The sequence below is a fragment of the Ochotona curzoniae genome, unplaced genomic scaffold (genome assembly GCF_017591425.1).
Source record: "Ochotona curzoniae isolate NIBS_2020 unplaced genomic scaffold, NIBS_Ocur_1.0 contig_3819, whole genome shotgun sequence".
NCBI classification, from domain to species: domain Eukaryota; kingdom Metazoa; phylum Chordata; class Mammalia; order Lagomorpha; family Ochotonidae; genus Ochotona; species Ochotona curzoniae.
Window position 1 is genome coordinate 238131 of NW_024466004.1, and position 17412 is coordinate 255542.

Below are 17412 nucleotides of genomic sequence, written 5' to 3' on the forward strand. Positions count from 1 at the left end.
CGTGGACCAGGCGGGGTGGGGGTCATCCTAAAACCCCAGATCGCCCCTAGTAACAGCCTCGTCCTGCTTCCGCGGCCTTAAGCTGTGTGTGTGTGTGTGGGGGGGGTCTGAGAGGACTGAATCCCAGCGGGTGAAGACAGCGCCCCCTGTTGTTTTAGCGAGGGCTTACATGTGCTTGGGTTTGGGAATGAACAAGATGGTCTGAGGCGAAGCCAGCTGTCCCCAGGTAGGGGGGGAGCGATTAGGCAGGCATGGACGTGGCAGGACAACAGCCAAGTTGAAAAAGATGCACTGCCTTTGTAGATGGGGTAGAGGATGATGAAAATCCTCAGCCCTCTTCACGTAAAGCCCAAAGCTTGAGACCAAGGGGAGATGCTAGGGATGCAGGTTGGGGATGGTGGTGATGGGCCTCTTTTCCCCTCTTATCTGAGGGGACAGGATTGGACCACCTCTGAGTCTTGGGTCTCCTTTCCTTATCCCAACACCCAAGGAGCCGGGACCTGCCCTACATAACCTCCCTGGGGCCCAAGCACATTCTGTGACCCAAAAATGCAGAGAGGGGCCAATGGGAGGCCAGAGAAATGGGAGAAGACCAGCACTGGGCGTGGGGTCAGGGATGACCTGGTGGGTGTGACTGCAGGTGACAGGTGGCTCCCGTTGGGGTTCCCTGATATGTACCACCCTGGATTTGGGGCTGGGTGGCTGTCTCCCTGAGACCTGTATTTGGATTTGGAGTTGAAGAGATCTCCCGGGTCCTTTCTCAGGGTTCATGTTAGGGTCCTTTCTCAGGACTTGGTTTTTCTGATTTTTGTTGTGGGCATTTCTGTGTTTCAGGCTGTGATGGTTGCTCTCCCTGGGTTCTTTCAAAGTTTTTCAAGGGTGCTGGGATGTGGAGTTCTGGGTCTCTGGGCTAGCTGAGTGCCTGCCTCTGCCCCTTTCTCCCTCTCTGAGTTTTTAGTCTCTGCGTGTTCTCTTGAGACAGGAGCCTGGGGTCTCTCCGGATCTGAGACTGGGAGTTTTCCCTGTGTCTGGGTCTTTGTTTTGACACAGCCTCTTGGGGTCTGGAAGGTAAGGTTCTTGTGGCTATGCAGGACTTCTCTGAAGCCGGACTCAGATTTTGATCCTTGATTCTTTCAATAGGGTCTGGGGTCTCTCTCTCTCTTTTTTCTGAGATTAGGTGTCTCTTCTCCTCTAGATTTGAGGTCTGTGTCTTCAGTTAACACCCTGGGGCTGGTGTGGTTTTCTCTTCTGTGGGTCTGGGGTCCCTCAGGGTCTGGGGTCTGTGGCTTCAAGGCTGCTCACTGTCTCTGGTGTGTTTTGAGTCAGGGGTCTCTTTCCCCCTCTCCTCCACTCTCCCTCCCTCCCTCTTGGTCTCCCTGAGTAGGGGTGGGGGCTGCAGAATCTCTCCCTCCTCCTCCTCCTCCTGCCTGCTCCTCTCTCGCTCACTTCCCCCGCCCCCCTCTCCTCTCTCTCTCGGCTGCCGCTGCTGCCGTTGGCTCTTATTCTCCTCCTCCTCCTCCTCTCTCCTCCTCTCTGCTCCTCTCTGCTCCTCTCTCCTCCTCTCTCCTCCTCCTCCTCCACCTCCTCCTCCTTCTCCCCCTCTCTCTCCCCCTCTTTCTCTCTTCTCTTTCTCCCCCGTCCCCCCGCCCCCTCCCCCCCAGGCCTGATGAGCAGGTCTCGCGCCTCCATCCATCGGGGGAGCATCCCCGCGATGTCCTATGCCCCCTTCAGAGGTACGGTGGTGGGGGGAGGGGGAGGACCAGATGGGGGGGCGCGAGGGGGAGGGGCAGGGGGCGGAGGAGAACCTGGGCCAGGGAGAGGAGAGGACGGCTGGAATGGAGGGAGAGAGGGGGATTGGAAAGGCAGGGGTGGGAGCTATGAGAAAGGAGGGATTGGAGGCCAGAGAGGTAGGGAGGTAGGTAAGGGATGGAGGGGCCAGGAAACAGGCTTTGAAGGGGGGCCCAGGGGGAACTGAGGAGAGAGAGGGGGCCAGAAAAAGGTAGGAGCTAGAAGGTTGGGGGAGAGCTGCAGAAATAATTTGGAGGTGGGAGCTGAGTGATGAGGAAAATATGAAGGAAATAGAGGGACAGAGTCTTGGGAGAGGGTCTCGAAGGGGAGATGAAAACATTGGGAAAAAAAAAGAGAAGCCAAGAAGATGGGGGAATTTGGTGTATGTTGGGGGGGGGGGTTGCTCAGAGAACCGTAGGGGATAGAAAAAGAGGAGGATGGAAGGAGAGAAGGGGCCAGATGGAGAGAGAGGGAGGCAGTGGGGGGGATGGAGGGTCCAGATGGAGGGAAGAGAGGAGAGAGAGGGAAAGGGTTGGGGGAGGGGAGGCCAGGGCAGGGGGAGGGCCAAATTATATGTGTGTGGTGGTGGTGGTGGTGGTGGGTGGGTGGATACAAGTAAGATTAAGTGGTGGCAGTAGGGGCCCAATTGGGCTCTTGCCCCAGACTCTGACCCTCATTAAGGCTCTTGACCAGAGAAATATAACCCTCGGGTCTTATCTGCTCTCCCACGTTACCACTTTTACCCCCTTCCCCCACCTTCAATCCTTATTTTCATTCCCCCTCCCTCCTCTGCTGTCCATCACCTATATCTTTCCCCCATATGGTGTCCGTTCCTTATATGAGTCCCCCTTCTGTCCTTCCCCTGTATTAGTCCCTCTCTGGTGTCTCTCCTCCTCCTTCTCTTTGTGGTGACTTCCTTTTATCTCTGCTACCACTCTACCCTCTCCTTCTTGACCCGCTTATCCTAGTCCTCCTGTCTAGTCCTCCTTCTTTCCTCTGTCCATGTCCAGTTGAGCCCTTGTCTCTTGTCATTTATCATCCTGTGTCCCTTGTGTGCTCCCTTGTTCCCAGGCATTTACTGTCATCTCTGCCTCCTGTTCTTTTAGAGCTCCTTATTTGTCCCCAAGCCCATCCTCTATTTTCTAATCCACTCCCCATCTTGACCCCTACAAGTCTATGCTGGACTACTTTCCTTTAATACCTCAGTCCTTATCGCCACATTCTTCTGATCTCTTTTTGGGGTGTTGGGATTTGGGGTGCAAAGACCGAAGTTTTGATGGTTGTGACAGGGGCTATAAAAGGAGCTGAGCCCTTCTGGGATTTCTCCTCCTAGTAAAATTTACCCTCTTTACAGCCATGTTTCTCTGCCTCTTGGAATCATCCTTCCTAAGTACAGACTGCCAGTGTGTGTGTGTGTGCGCGTGCGTGTGTTTCCAGAGTTGCTCCTAAGCTGAGTTCTGTGTGTCCTTCCCTGCTTCTAGGAGAAAGGTGCTCTCTGAAATCTAATCCGCCTTCCTGGGCTGCTGCTGGAAGCATCCCCTCCTATAATGGTTATGTGCATCAGCTGAGTTCTCTAGGTGCCCCCCAGTGTTTGAGTGCAGTGGGTGTATTGCATGCAGTGCCTGTGGTTTCAGAGCTCAGGCATTGGGCAGCTCTGTGTCTAGGCAGTATTGGATACAGCCTCTGAGATGGTATTAAGATAGAGTTTTGAGATATTGTGGCTTCTCCACTGTGGCCATTTATGTGCTCAGGGTTCATCTCTCTGCTCTAGAAGTTGACTAAATTTGAGGGACATGTTTGTGGACAGGAAAGGCCTGGATCTTCAAAACTACTCAGAGCATTCTGTTGGGAAGAAGTGCCAAGACCAGCTTTCCCACAGTACACTCATGGTTAAACTATCCCACAAATGGGACAGAGCTTGAATTTTCTCCCTCTAATCCCTCTCACTCAGATGCCTGCAGCCTCAAATTTTTATGTCACTTCAATGGATGTCACCAATCTGATTTCTCTTTTACTTCCACAGGATCAGTGCCCTGTGTTCCTGTGATGGTGTGAGGCATTGTGGTATAAAGGAGAGGAGGTTTGCAGGGAAGGGAGTATGGCAAGACAAACAGCCAACTTGGGGCAAGGGATCCCTGGGACAAGCTCTGATCCTGAGCGACCTGGGTCTACCATTCTACTCTTTTGGACATTCCATTTCTATCTTGAGCTTTCATCTTTAGAGGCTCCCTCTATGTCACTAGGCCCAGGCATCCCATTCTTCCTTCCACTCTGTCTTCCTCAAGCTCCTCACTGGGCCTCAGGGAGGGTCCTAGAATGTGGAATTGCCTCCCACCCTAACCTTAGAGACTAGCGGAGAGGGCAGCATTGAATTTGATCTTTGGACATGGAGTGGGGGAAGAGATGAAATTACTACATATTCATCCAGAATAGGGTGTATGCTCCCCCTTCTTCTGCTCTGACCCCTTTCTCATCCAGATGCTAACAAAAGCCATCTTCTCCCTACCATGAGAACTCTCCCTTCCAGTGGGACTGGGGTGGACTGAGGGAGAAGTGGGAAGGGTAGCCATTTCATGTGTCTGACTTTGTGATCAGGTGAGCTCCCCAAGCTCCTCTGTCTTCCAGATATTTAGCTCTCAGCATCTCATGAACCTACACACATATACACACCAGTTTTTCTTTCCTATGGCTGTGTAACTTTTCTTTAACTTGCTTGCTGCTACTTTCCCAGTACCTGTCTTTTGTAGCTGTTTGGATGCCCTTTCCTTTTCCCAGACACCTACTCCCAAGTTCTCTCTGCATTTTTCTTCTGCCATTTTGCCTTCTTGTTTCCCCAAAGTAGATGGAGAGCTTTTTCACCCCTCTCTGTTCCCCCACACATACCCTTTTTGTCATGATATAATTCTCCCTGAGCCATCCCTCTGTATTTCTCCTGCTAAAGTCAATAGAGCCTCCCGTGAGACACCCACTCTCCTCTCTTAACCCTCTACATGGAAGGGCTTGTTTTCTGTTCCTGAAGTTGCCAGGTGTCTCTGTCTTCAACTGTGGTTTGCTTCATGCAAAGGACATCCCCTCATCCCACTCTGTGGACTCTTGCCATGTTAGGTCCCTGCTCCCAAATGCACAGCCTTCCTTACTATTTCTATGTCTCTGTCCCCCAGATGTACGGGGACCCCCTATGCACCGAACCCAATACGTTCATTCCCCGTATGATCGTCCTGGTTGGAACCCTCGGTTCTGCATCATCTCGGGGAACCAGCTGCTCATGCTGGATGAGGACGAGGTGAGCAGAGAGGGGACATTGGGAAATGACCTCTGAGGAGCATGGGAAAGTGTAGAGAGAACGATGGGGACAGCCCTCAGTACTAAAGGGGAGACATATTTTTAAAAAGGCAAAGGAGAAATATTTGCAAATTGTGGGAGGAGGGTGGTTGTTGAGATTCAAGGTTGGGGTGTGGCAAAGTGGGTGGTCATCTTCTGACCTTGACCATTGACTTCTATGAGGGTTGTGGACATTGTTGGAGAGGAGATGTGGTTCTGAAGATTTGGAGGCACATCTGTATGACAGGAAAAGCTTGGAGAAGAGGTGAAAAAAATGGGAAGGCCTCCAACATGGTCCTCAGGAGACCTTCTCTTCTCCTGTTGAGTGAACCCCATTGCTAACATGCCTTTACCAACCACAGGACAGAGTGCAGGGAGGAGAAGCTGGGGGCTCAGAAATGGCAGGGAATCGGCTTATTTTTTAAATTGTTATTGTTGTTCATATGTATTTGTTTATTTGGGTAACCACGAAGGGGCAGAAAAGTGTTGGGAAAGATGACAGGGATCGAGGGATCTTGGTATGGATGGGGATGAAAGATGGAAGGGATGACTTCCGAGACTGGGTTTAGAGACACATGGAAGGCCTCACGAGGGACTGGCTGGAAGTCAAAAAGAATTCAAGGCAGGCAATGCCTGGAAAAGAGAGAAACTGAGAGCAAGGGGCATTATCTAAAGGAGCAGGAACAAGGACCAGCCAGAGTGTGGAAGGTGAAATGGGCCAAGGGCTATTTCAGTAAGGAGTTGTCCATGTCGGGAGGAGGAGTTCCAATTTGGGAGTTGGATCAGCAGTGGAGTGCCCACTGGGGGAAACAAGGAATATAAATATGAAGGGTGGGCTCCCCACAGGGAATGGGTGTGATTTGGAAAGTGGTAGAATAGAGCAGGAAAACAACAAGATGGTCAGAGGTGTGCCCTGACAACTGTGTGTCAGGATGGTGTGTGGTGAGACAGGGCTAGAGTTGGAGTTAGGAGTAAGCAGGGTGTCAAAGATCTTGAGGAGGAAGGAAGTTGAGAGGATGTAAAGGTGGCTGGGTCGATGGCCTCCAGGCCACTGAGTACAGAAAACATGTCTAGGAGAGGACATGGAGACTTCAAAGGGAAAGGTGGCTTGGGGCATCCACATTTTGAGCATTGGAATGCTTTTAAGTAATTCACTAGTGGTCATTGGGCCTTGACCAGGAGTTTGAGTCTGTAGGACTAATTGGGAACCCCAGAGCCACCTGGGGGCACAATGGGTAGGGTACTGAAGAAACAACAGAGATGGTGGCAGACTGAGAGGACAGTGGGCAGCAGACTGAAGGGCAAGAGGAATGGAGTCAGGAAGGAAGGTGTGTGTTGGGGGGGGTGAGGGTGGTGCTGTGAAAGTGGAGGGGATTGGGGATATGAGCAGTGTGCAAGGCCACAGGGAAGTGGAGTTGGATGGGCTAGTGGAAATGGGGCTGGGGACTGGCTCCTGTGGCTCCTCTTGCCCCTGGTCAGGGCAGGGGAGACTGGAGAGAGTGGGAGAGGTATGGATGGAGGCTGGGAAGGAGGCGGCCGGGGCAAAGGTGATGGCTAGGGGAAGAAGGGAACAGAGATGCGTGGGTGGTGGGGTGGTGGTGGCAAGAGCCGAAAGGTGGGGGAAGGTGACCAGACCTTCTGGGGGGAGGGGAGGTTGAGTCCCAGTCTGGCCGCAAGCCTGGCCGTGGGAGGGAGACAAGCTGTGGATCCTGATTATAAATGCAGCTTCTGCTACCCCCGTGACAGGCTCAGAGGGAGAGAAGGGGGTAAAGGAGGTGGGAGGTTGGGACGAAAGGCAGGGGGAATGGAGGGACTGAAGGCCAAAGGGAAGGCGGATGCAGGAGGTAGCCAACCCCGGAGGAGTTAAAAGCTGAGTTGGGCTTGGGAGAATTCTCTAGAGGGTGTTCCAAGAGAAATGGAAGGAGAGGGAAGGAATGGGAGAGGGGCGGCCTGGGGGAGAAAAGAAGAAACTGCACTGAGCCAGTGACACCTGAGGAGTGTGCAGAGCCAGGGGGGCGAGCCAGGTGGGAGGGGTGGCGGCGGGGCGGGGGGCGGGGGAGGAGGCACGCCGCGGGCCTGGAGGCCTGACACACCCCCGCATCCCCTAGATACATCCCCTTCTGATCCGGGACCGGAGGAGCGAGTCCAGCCGCAACAAACTGCTGAGACGCACGGTCTCCGTGCCTGTGGAGGGGCGGCCCCACGGCGAGCATGGTACGGCGGCCGAGCAGGCTCTCGTGCCCCGGACAAGTCGCGGGGAGAGGGGCTGACGGGTGGACGGGTTGGCGGGGGCGGCGGGGAACGGAGGGAGCGGCCCCTGGGCTGCCGGAGGCGGAGACAGACTCGCCTCGCCCGGGGAGACGGCGCCCTCCTCTGGGGTGCGGAGCGGGACCGGGGCTGTGGGAGAAGCCTCAGCAGGTCCTTGCTCTGCCTCGCTCTCCTCATCCTCTCCAGCAGCGAAGTTTGCCTGTTTCCCCGGTGCTTGTAAAAATAGTCTCTTTAGATCTTTAGCTTCCTGTCCGAGCGTTCCTGCCCCTGCTCCTCCCAGCCCGAGGTCTGGGATGTTGGAGAGAATGACCTAGTTCCTGCGCTCCCCCCAGACCTCTGCCCCGCCCCACGCTCCGGATTCTTCTTGCAGACCTTCAGGCCTGTAGCCCCTCCCTCTTTCCTTGCTTGCGCCCCCCCCCCATTTTCCCCTCTTCTCATCTGCTGCTTCTATTTTCTGCGATGGTGTCGGCCCCTTTCTCTTTCCTCCGCATCTCTTATTTTCTGTAGCCCTCTTGATTTTCCCCGCCCCTCCCCTCTCTGCTCCGGGTGGAACTCCGTCAGACCCCCCATCATCTCCCTTTCGGTCTGTCTGTGGAGCCGTGGCTCGGTCTGTCTCTCCAACTCTCTCCCTCTCTCCATCTGTCTCTTCCCCTCCCTCCCCCTTTCTGCCCCCCCACCCCCCTCTTTAGTCATTTAAAAAAAGATTTTTGTCTTCCTGAGAAGTTCGCTTAAAAGGTTTCCATGGGAACAGTGAGGGGAGATGAAGGCAGAGAACAGAGATCAGCAGCCAAGGTGCCGAGAGACGCCCTCAGTCCCCGGAAGCCCCCTCGCCGTAGCCCCCTTCCACTGCATTTTACCTTCAGGAGGCAGAATCCAGGTCCCTGTCCCTCCGGCCCCCAGGAACCCCCTTCTCCCACCAGCTCTTCCCTGACTACAGGAATCCAGTTTTCTCTGTTAGAGAGCCAGTGGTGAGGCTCCAGTACCCGGCCCCCTCCAGCCTCACTGCCCTTGGGGGGCAGTTCTAGGGCCCGTGGGGTGAGTGGTCACAGTCATGGACACCTCAGACCCCGGGGTCGTGTGTGGTAGCACATCTCTGAGGCAGACGCAGGTGGCCACGGTAGAGTGTGTACAGACGGTGTGTGATATCTTATTGCATCTGTGCATATGTGTATGTCATGTGTGTGTAGGAAATGTGTGTATGCACACGTGTGTACATGTGTGCCCAGGCCACAACAGTCACACGCTCACAGCATGTTTATTATGTGTCTGTGCTGCGCATTTTTTCTCACCCTCGCTTCCCTTGAGTCCTCAGGGTCTGGGGGGGTGGCGGGCGGCTGGCAGAGAAGTCTTCTGCATTTTGGGTGGGGGCAATGTGTGCTTTGCAGTGCGGTGATACGTGCAGGCAGCTGTGTTAAGGTGGGCTAGGGGCTGGGAGGGGCTCCAGGGGAGTATATATTTGGGGAAAAGATTTAGTACAAGTTGAGAGCTAGTGGGTGGATCTTGGAATGTATGAAGAGCATGGAGGATGTGCAGGCGACCTAGGGGGGTCGTTGGGGCTTTGAAGTCGGCTCAGGTGTTGGCTGAGGCTATGGATTCCAGCCCGGGAGAGGTCGCCGGACCTTTGAGGGGCATTGGAATTCAGGGCTCCTCCTCTGCTGGGTGGGGCCACGAACCCTCGTCCCCTTGGCCATTTACCAGGGTCTTGCTTTGGAGGGAGACGATGGGAGACCAGGTTGATTTTGGGGGTCCCTCTTACCCCCTCCCCCGTCTCTCTCGCGCTGTCTCCGGGCGACGGGGCTCGTGACAGAGGCGGCCACGGCAGCAGCGGTCGCCTAGCAACGGCGGCGGGGCCCGGGCAAGGCGGTAGCGGCGGGAGCGGCGGCGGAGGAAGCCGTTCCCGCGGCCGTCACCGCGCGGCCGTCCCGGCCGTCCCGGGCCCCGCCGCCCTCCCCCTCTCCCTCCGCACCCGCCCCTCCCCCGCGCAGGGGCGGGGCCCTTCCCCCACCGGGGACACCCCGAGCCCCCTCCGGGGGGCGGTGCGAGGTAAGGGCGGGGCCGGGCGGTCGAGGAGCGCGCGTGGGGGGGGGGGCGCCGCGCGCGCGTGGGGCGGGGGCGCGCGTGTGCGGGGGTGCGGGGAGGGGGGGGAAGCCGCGGCGGCGGCGGCAGCTGCTCCCTCCGCATGTTCTCGCTGCATCTTCCGAGTGGGGGGAGTTATGGTAACTGGAGTGGGGGGACAGCGGAGATGGGGTGGGGGGAGGTCGGAAGGCCTCTTGGGGTTGGGTCGGTTGGCCGGTTTGTGGGGGTCTTGGAGCCTCCGGTGGAGGGGGCAACTCGTGTGTGCATGTGTGTTCATGTCCCCTCTGTGTCAGTGCTGTGTGCACATCGGAGCCCTGTTCCTCGTGCACCTAGCCATATGCAAGGTGTCCTGTTTCCTGGCTAGAAAGGCTGTTGGGCCAGTTGGTGGCCATGCTGGTCCCTGTCACCTCTGACCCTGAGCATGCATCTCCTTTGCTGCGGTTCATCTCCTGTCAGCCCCCTGTCTTTGGGAATGTGTCTCTGCAGGAACAGGATTTTCAGTGTCCCTGGTGGCAGCTGTGTGTGTTGGCATGTGTGTTCCAGCCTTGGCCTGATTATCTGTTAATCCCAGCATGGATGTCCAGGGTGTGTCTGATGTGGGTGGTGTGTGAGTGGCAGGGGGAGCGCGTGTGTGTGTGTGTGTGTGTGAGAGAGAGAGAGAGAGAGAGAGAGACACCTGGGCTAGGCAGGTGTGAGCACCTTACTTGGTTGGTGAGTGGAGCCTGTGAAGCTGGCAAGGACAGGAGTGGAGTAAAGAGGAAAAGTGGGGGAGAAACAGGGAGAGGAGGCATGGAGGAAGCCAGAACCGAAGAGCATAGTCAGGGGGATGGAGATGTCAGAGTGAGCCAGAGCTAGCAGAGGGACGGTGATGGGCTTGAGATGGGGTTCTGGACGGAGGTGGTGGGAGAAGTCGGGGCCAGAGAGCAGGGGAGGCAGAGGGAGGAAAGAGTCAGGCCTTTGGTAGAGTGATCTCCGAGAGAAGAAACAGCAGAAGATGAGAGATGCTGGGGTTGTGTGGACACACACTGTCACTCTCAGACCTGGAGGCAGGCTCCCAGTAGGCCTGTCATGGCAGGGACTGTCCTTAGAGGATTGTGTCCCCAGTATGGGGCCTTGTGCCCTGGTTCTCTACTCCCCCATTCAGCCTGTTCTTCCTCCTTCTCTGGCAGCCTCTTTTCCCTGGCTGCCTTAAAGCTGCCAGCTGGTTGGTACGGGAGAGGAAGAAAAGCCATAGGGAAGGTTAGGGATTTGAGGGTTGGAGGGCTGGGGGAGAATCTTTGGGTGATGGCAAGGTTAGAGTCACTGGAGAAGTGCAAACACAAGCCCTTGCTCTGTGTGTGTGTGTGTATGTGTGAGTGTGTGAGTGCTATTCTGTGTGTATACAGGGTGTGTACATGTGTGGGTGTATGCACAATGCCTGTTACGGGCCTGTGTAGGAGGCTGTTATGCGTGTGCATGCGTGTATACGTCGTGCAGGGATGGGACACGGAGCCCAAGGGTCACATCGCCTGCTTTTCAGGTTTGTTCTCCGTGTGTACTCGGGTGTGTGCTGTGTTCTCGGTACATGTCACAGCAGGCAGCGCTAATAACAGGATGTCCTCTGTTTCTGTCACTCTCCTCTGTAGTTCTATATTTTTCTTGGCGGTGGTGAGGGTCTTTATAAACGAATGTGTCTGTGGCTTCTGGGCTATCTGTGACTTACGTGTGAGTTTGTGGTTCCTGGTAATCGTGTAAGGTTCCATTACTTTCAAGAACAAAGTAAACCAATTAGCCCTTCCATTCTCCTGTGTGAAAGCAATGTCTGAGTTAGGTTCCCTGCAACAAGGAGGCAGCCATCCCTGAGAAATGCAAGGAAGTGTGGCCAGGAAGAGGATAACCAGCACCCTTGCATGCTTTGCTCAGTGTGTAACAGGATAGTTAACCCATTTGCTCCGAGGGTTTTTTTTTTTTCCTTTGGTACCCCAATGGCTGGCTATCATGGATGCCTGTGTTGGCAATAGGGGAAGGATTTAGAGAAAAAGGGAGGTTGATCTGAAGCAGCATGCATGTGGTTGTACTTTCATGTGAATGACAGATGTTTGTACTTGGAGGTGCAGGGAGATCTCTGTGTATGGTTTGGATCTTGGCATACCCAAGCAGGTGTGTTAGTGGTGAAGCTGGCACTCCCCTGCCTAGGGACATATTTGTCATCTGAGATATAGATATGGATCTGCTTGTGTCTCTGGTGTCCTGCCCACATGATTGTGCAAAGAATTCAAGGCCGCACAGTCCATTGGGGCTCTCCTGGGGATGTCTGGGTTCAAGGATCTACTCCTTGTGATAGTACTGATATATGGCTGAGTATGTATCCCTGTGGGATGTGAGGGCCTTGGGGGTTTCAGAATATGCGTTTGTGGCATGTTCACAGTTGTCTGTATGTATCCTAAATATGTAGGTCTCTATTTTTTGTATTGTGGTCCTCATAGACGCCTACTCCAATGGCTCAGTTTATCTTTCTGTGCTCTGCACATGTTCCTGAGAAGACAAGGAGGGTCCTTGTGTCCTGGAATCCAGTTTTGTATACAGACCTGGGCTTCACAGCTAAAAAGAAGCCGGGAGCTGATCCTAGGGCACTTTGCAGTTCTGGAAGCAGCCAGTGAAAATGTAGTTGTGGCTCTCCTTGTTCTATTTTGGAAACTAGAGAGTTAACAGGCAGCTCTTCCGGTTCTCCCACCCCCCCCATCCTGTAGCTTCTTGTTGCCATGGGGATGGTTGCCCCGCCCCTGATGCAGCACCTGCCCCCATTGGCTGCAGTGGTGACTGTGGGGCTGAGGGGGGAGCCCAGGCCTGGGCAGCCATTCTGGAGCTGGAGCCGGAGCTTGGCATCCCCCCCACTTTCATTCTCCTCCAGCCCCTCTGCCCCTCTCAATTCCCTGGCAGCACAGCCTCAGCCTCCCTCCGGAGCTGCCATTCCTTTAGGCTCTTGGCAGGCAGAGCTTCATCCGCATTCCCCTCCCCCCTCCTCCTCTCCCCAGCCTTACTTGGGAGTCCCCACAGCCCCCACTGCCCATCCTCCCCACTCCCTGCCCACTCCCCTGCATTCTTTTCCTTTCCCTTCTGCCCCTTCCCTCTGAGGCCCTGCGACTGACTGCAGGTGCACGTGGGACCCACTGCTTCTCCCACCCTGCCCCCATCTGCTCCTTCCTTGGCTTTTCTGTCCCTGGGCTTCTCTCCCTGCCACTTCTCCCAGGTCCCTTCCAAGACCACCCCCTCCAGCCAGGGAGGGGGTCATGGGAGGCAGCTGTGGCCCTCCAGACAGCAGGGGTTCCAGGAGATGGGGGGTAGGTGGGAGATGCCCCCAGCCCAGGGAAGAGGAAAGCCAGTCAGTGGGCAATGACCTTTAATCCATTGTTCCCCCCCAGCTAGCCCCTCCTGGGGAGAGCTTGGGGGGCACCAGAAACCTAGCCTCCCTAGATCTTTTGATATTCTGCCTTCCTGGGGTTTTACTGCCCCTCTCAGCCATGCCCTGCTGCTGACTGCCAGACCCAATCATGGGCCTGAGGCCTCCCACCCCGTCCCCCTCAGGGGGCTCCGGTTCTGGTTCCTTGCCCCCTCCTTCCCACCGTCAGCCTCTCCACCGCCGCTGCTCTTCCTGCTGCTTTCCGGGGGGTAGGTGAGGTTGGAGCTGAGGGGCAGGGGGAGGTGGGGGAGTTGAGTGGCTCCAGGGATGCAACCCTGGGCTAGCAGCCCCCCCCTTTTGAGCCCCCTCCCCAACTTCCCTTTGGGCCCTTTCCTCCCCTCCAGAATACCACTTGGGTCGCTCGAGGAGGAAGAGTGTCCCAGGGGGGAAGCAGTACAGCATGGAGGCCGCCCCCGCTGCGCCCTTCCGGCCCTCGGTGAGTGAGTGAAAGCCCTGCCAGATGTGGCTCAGCTGTGCTCCCCACCCCTCAGCCCCCAGCTGGAGCCTCAGGATGCCAGGGAAAGGGTAGGAGGGAGAGAGAGATTCTATGTTCATCTCCCTACCTCTTTGTTTCCTCTTCTTGGTTCTGCCCCCCTGCTTCTCGGACCAGCCCTCCCACCTTCTCCAAGCTGGGGTGTGTGTGTGTGTGTGTGTGTGTGTGTGTACGTGTGCTCTACATCCCTGGGAGCCAGGAAGACAAACTGGCATCAGGGTTCCTATACCCCTCTCATCGCTAGAGACTTCCCTTTCTTCTCTATCCCACCTTCTTTCAAGGACTTTCTACCAGTTCAGGGATGAGCAGGTAGAACTGACCCTGCCCCAACCCCACCCCATCCCCATTTACCCCTCAGCAAGGCTTCCTGAGTCGGCGGCTAAAAAGCTCCATCAAACGCACGAAGTCACAACCGAAACTTGACCGGACCAGCAGCTTTCGCCAGATCCTGCCTCGCTTCCGAAGTGCTGACCATGACCGGTACAGGGGCTGGAGCATGTGGGATGAGATGGGATGAGATGGCTGCAACACAGGGGCTCTGGAGTGACAGGGGAAGGGCAGAGGTTTAAGGACTCCAGAGGCTGCTGGAGGGAATGGAGCAGGAGGCAGGATGAGAGAGGTGTTTGGGTAGCAGGAGGCGGGTGGGGTGCAGGGAGAGGACCGCAGAGAAGCAGGGAAGGGAATGAAGGTGAAGCCAAGGAGGGACTCCTCCCCGACAGCAGTATGGGTTCCAGCCCAGCACCAGAGGAGCTGTCTGGGAGGGCAGAGGAGGGAGTGGCAGAGCCTGCCTGGGAGAACCTTGAAGAGATCTGGGGGCTAGGGAGCAAAGGGGGAGATCAAGAGGGAGGGACAGGAAGTAGAGGAGTGGGGCTAGAGGTGGCTGGTACTCAGGGGTGTGGATGAGAGCTCAGGGAGCTTCCACAAATGAGAGAAGGTGCAGTGTAGACCACAGCTGAGCAGGGAAGCCAGGAGATGAGGCTGTAGGGTTAATCTAGGTCCAGGGTACTGGCCCGGAGGTAGGACTGAGGGAGAACCTGTGCTGTTGTCTCTGTCTTCTGCTTCTCATGGCTGGGTGGTGGGGGTCCTCCTCTGGGTTTCCCCTCACCCATTCACTCCCAGGGAGAACCTGGCCTCCCTTTTCCCCATGTCTGGCCGCCCCCGGGATTGGGCAGGTAGGGAGGTTGGGATAAGGTGAGTCACACCTTTCCCTGCCCCCTTCCCTTGTCGCCAGAGCTGGATTTGGGATCGGCAGGGGGTGAGGGCATGGTATTCCTGGCCGCGGGGGTGGGGTTGGGGGGGCCGGGGGGGCTGGGGGAGCGTCGCTCGCTGACGGCAGCCAGAGCCCAGGATGACGGGGCTGCTATAAATAACTTCATGGAGGCTCCCACACCGCGCGCTCCCCCGCCCGCATTTCTCCTGCTCTCTACTCTGCCGTGTCCCTCTACTGCTTGCCTGTCGGCCCCTCCTGATCCCCGTGCCTCCTGATCCTGCCCTGGCATCCTTGGCTCTACTGCAGTGATCTTCTGCCTCCCAACCCCCATCTGTGTTGGTCCCACTCTTCTCCGGTTGCCCTGCCTCACCTACCATTCTATTTCTGCACACACCTTTACTCCTTTACTTGGTGCCCTGCCTCCTGGTCACCCCCATTCCTCTTGTACAATCTCTGATTGTCCTCCTGCTTCTGTCTGCCCTCAGCCTTCTCCTGGTTCTTGTAATTTTCTTGCACATTCTGATGGTTCTGCTAAAACTTTGTCCTCTGCAGTGTCCATTCATCCTTTGAATCATTGCCTGTGTATTAGGCACAAGCTGTGTGCCAGGCCCAGGCCAAATGAGCACCTTCTCTCTTCTCTCTTCAGCTCTTTGTTTTTCCCTATATTTCCTTGTATTTCCTTATATTAAAGCTCCAGTTTCAGGGGTCACCTGGAGGTGCTACCTAGAAGTGTCCCAGGCCTATCTTGTTCTCTCCCTCTCTTTTCTTTCCTGCCACAGAGATATTTCTGCATATTCCCAGTCCTCCTGGCCCTTTAAGTGTGACCTGGGAGTGGGGTAGTTTCTTAAAGCCTTCTGGTGGCCCTCATTTCCTTCACCAGGGACAGGTTGGGTTTCTTCCTGTGTGGGGGGCTGTGGGAAGGGGGTTCAGGAAGCCTCCAAGTCTCCATCCTAGGGCCAGACTGATGATGCAGAGTACCTGGTGTAAGAAAAGGATGGGGGACTCTGACCCTGTTTCCTGAACCTTCCCCATGCTAGGGCCCGGCTGATGCAAAGCTTTAAGGAATCACACTCCCATGAGTCCTTGCTGAGTCCTAGCAGTGCAGCTGAGGCCTTGGAACTCAACTTGGATGAAGATTCCATTATCAAGCCAGTGCACAGCTCCATCCTAGGCCAGGAGTTCTGTTTTGAGGTACTGGGTCTAGTGAGCTGGGGATGGCTAAAGGCAGGGCTGTTAGAGGGAGGGGACAGAAAGTGGAATGGGTGCAGCCGTTAAAGGGAATGGAAACCATTGGGGCTAGGATGGAGGAGGGTGGAGTAGGGAAGAAAAGATTTGGTGCTGGACTCTCCAGTCCCTAGGAAGTACTTGCCTGCTGGAGCCCCATCTCTCAATTCCACACCCCTCTCCAGGTAACAACATCATCAGGAACAAAATGTTTTGCTTGTCGGTCTGCGGCGGAAAGGGATAAATGGATCGAGAACCTACAGCGGGCAGTGAAACCCAACAAGGTATTGGAAAATAAAGGGTTTGGAGACAGCGTGCACAGGGCAGAAGGGAAGCTGGGGCATACAAGGAAAGGGAAGGGGAGGAGACATGTAGGGACCCTGGACAAGCAGAGGGTGGCCTTCATTATTCTGAATCTTTTCTTTTTGTACCACTACCCTACCTTATGATCAGAGGTTCCCTACCCAGAAACATGACGGACTTGCAGAGTTGATGGAGCCCTGCAAGTCCTCTGGTCCAGCTTCCCTGCAGGAACGCCTCCCTGGTACCCCACCCAGTGGCCAAGCCAGTCCCCATTGGCAGTACTTCTGCAGAATACATGAGGTTCAGTTAGCCAGCACTCTGTGTCTTAAGTTCCTTTGTGCCGAGTAGGTGGGAATGGGGTGGCACTAGGGCATCTCTAAGGTACCTTTGGCCCAGAAGTTCTCTAAATCTGTGTTTTCTCCAAGACTTGCATCTCCAAGGATAACAATTCCCAGTTCTGTTAGCTGTATCCAGGTATCTAGCCAAGCTCTCCATCCTGGTTACTCTTCTCTGGAACAGCTTGTTGCCCTCTGTCCTGACAGAGCTTGACCTGAGATGCTGGATAACATATGACTCCTGCAGAGTCTGAATACCATACTGCTTCCAGCCCTTTGCCTGAGGCTTGCCAGAAGCCTTGCTCAGCCCTGTCCCCCGGCCCTTCTTATACCAGCTGTCCCATCACTGATGCACAGTTACACTTTGTGCAACTCTTGATGGTCTTGGCAGGACTTTCCATGTCTGCACATTCCAGTTGAGTTGCTGTTGTTCGTGGTTTTAGTTACTGACTCTGTTATCGACTGCATCAGCCAACCTGTGTGTCAGCTTCGTAATGCTGCTGGAATAAGCTGATGCAAATGGGGTCATTTGAAACAACAGAAATGTTTTCTCTCACAGTTCATTAGGTCACAGATCCAAAACCAAGATGTCAGCAAGATCACACGACCTCTGAAGCTCTTCCTTACTTCCTCTTGGTAGCTTTTGGAGGTTGCTGGTGGTCTTGGCCTTCTGTGGCTTGTAGTTGTGTCTGACTTCTGCCTCCATTGTCCAGGGCTGGCTGGCTTCTGTGTGTTTCTGTTTCCAGATGTCCCTCTCCATATAAGGGTATTAGTCATTGGATTAAGTGGCCATCCTAATCTAGTATAACCTATCTTAATTTGATCACATCAGCCAGCATTCAACTTCTAAATAAGTCACCATCACAGGTTCCAGGTAGACATGAATTCTGGGGGGATGCTGTTCCCTCCATTGTACCCTCTTATCTTTATACCTGTTATCTCTAACCCACTTTAT

At 55.2% G+C, this 17412-nt stretch overlaps 1 protein-coding gene across 5 annotated transcripts in view; it reads left to right on the plus strand.

Annotated features, from left to right (window-relative positions):
* The first annotated feature begins 1466 nt into the window (after positions 1-1466).
* The window catches only part of SYNGAP1 (synaptic Ras GTPase activating protein 1), a 29983-nt gene continuing 14037 nt past the window's right edge, over positions 1467-17412 (plus strand). For 3 of the 5 annotated variants that reach the window (XM_040982934.1, XM_040982935.1, XM_040982937.1), the window contains exons 1-7: positions 1667-1733; positions 4950-5071; positions 7218-7323; positions 13237-13328; positions 13744-13865; positions 15633-15786; positions 16005-16103. In XM_040982934.1, the coding sequence (XP_040838868.1) occupies positions 1667-1733; positions 4950-5071; positions 7218-7323; positions 13237-13328; positions 13744-13865; positions 15633-15786; positions 16005-16103 (762 nt within the window). Of the gene's footprint in view, positions 1734-4949; positions 5072-7217; positions 7324-9556; positions 9594-13236; positions 13329-13743; positions 13866-15632; positions 15787-16004; positions 16104-17412 lie in introns of those variants that run through there. The other 2 variants (XM_040982933.1, XM_040982938.1) reach the window with 2 other exon arrangements.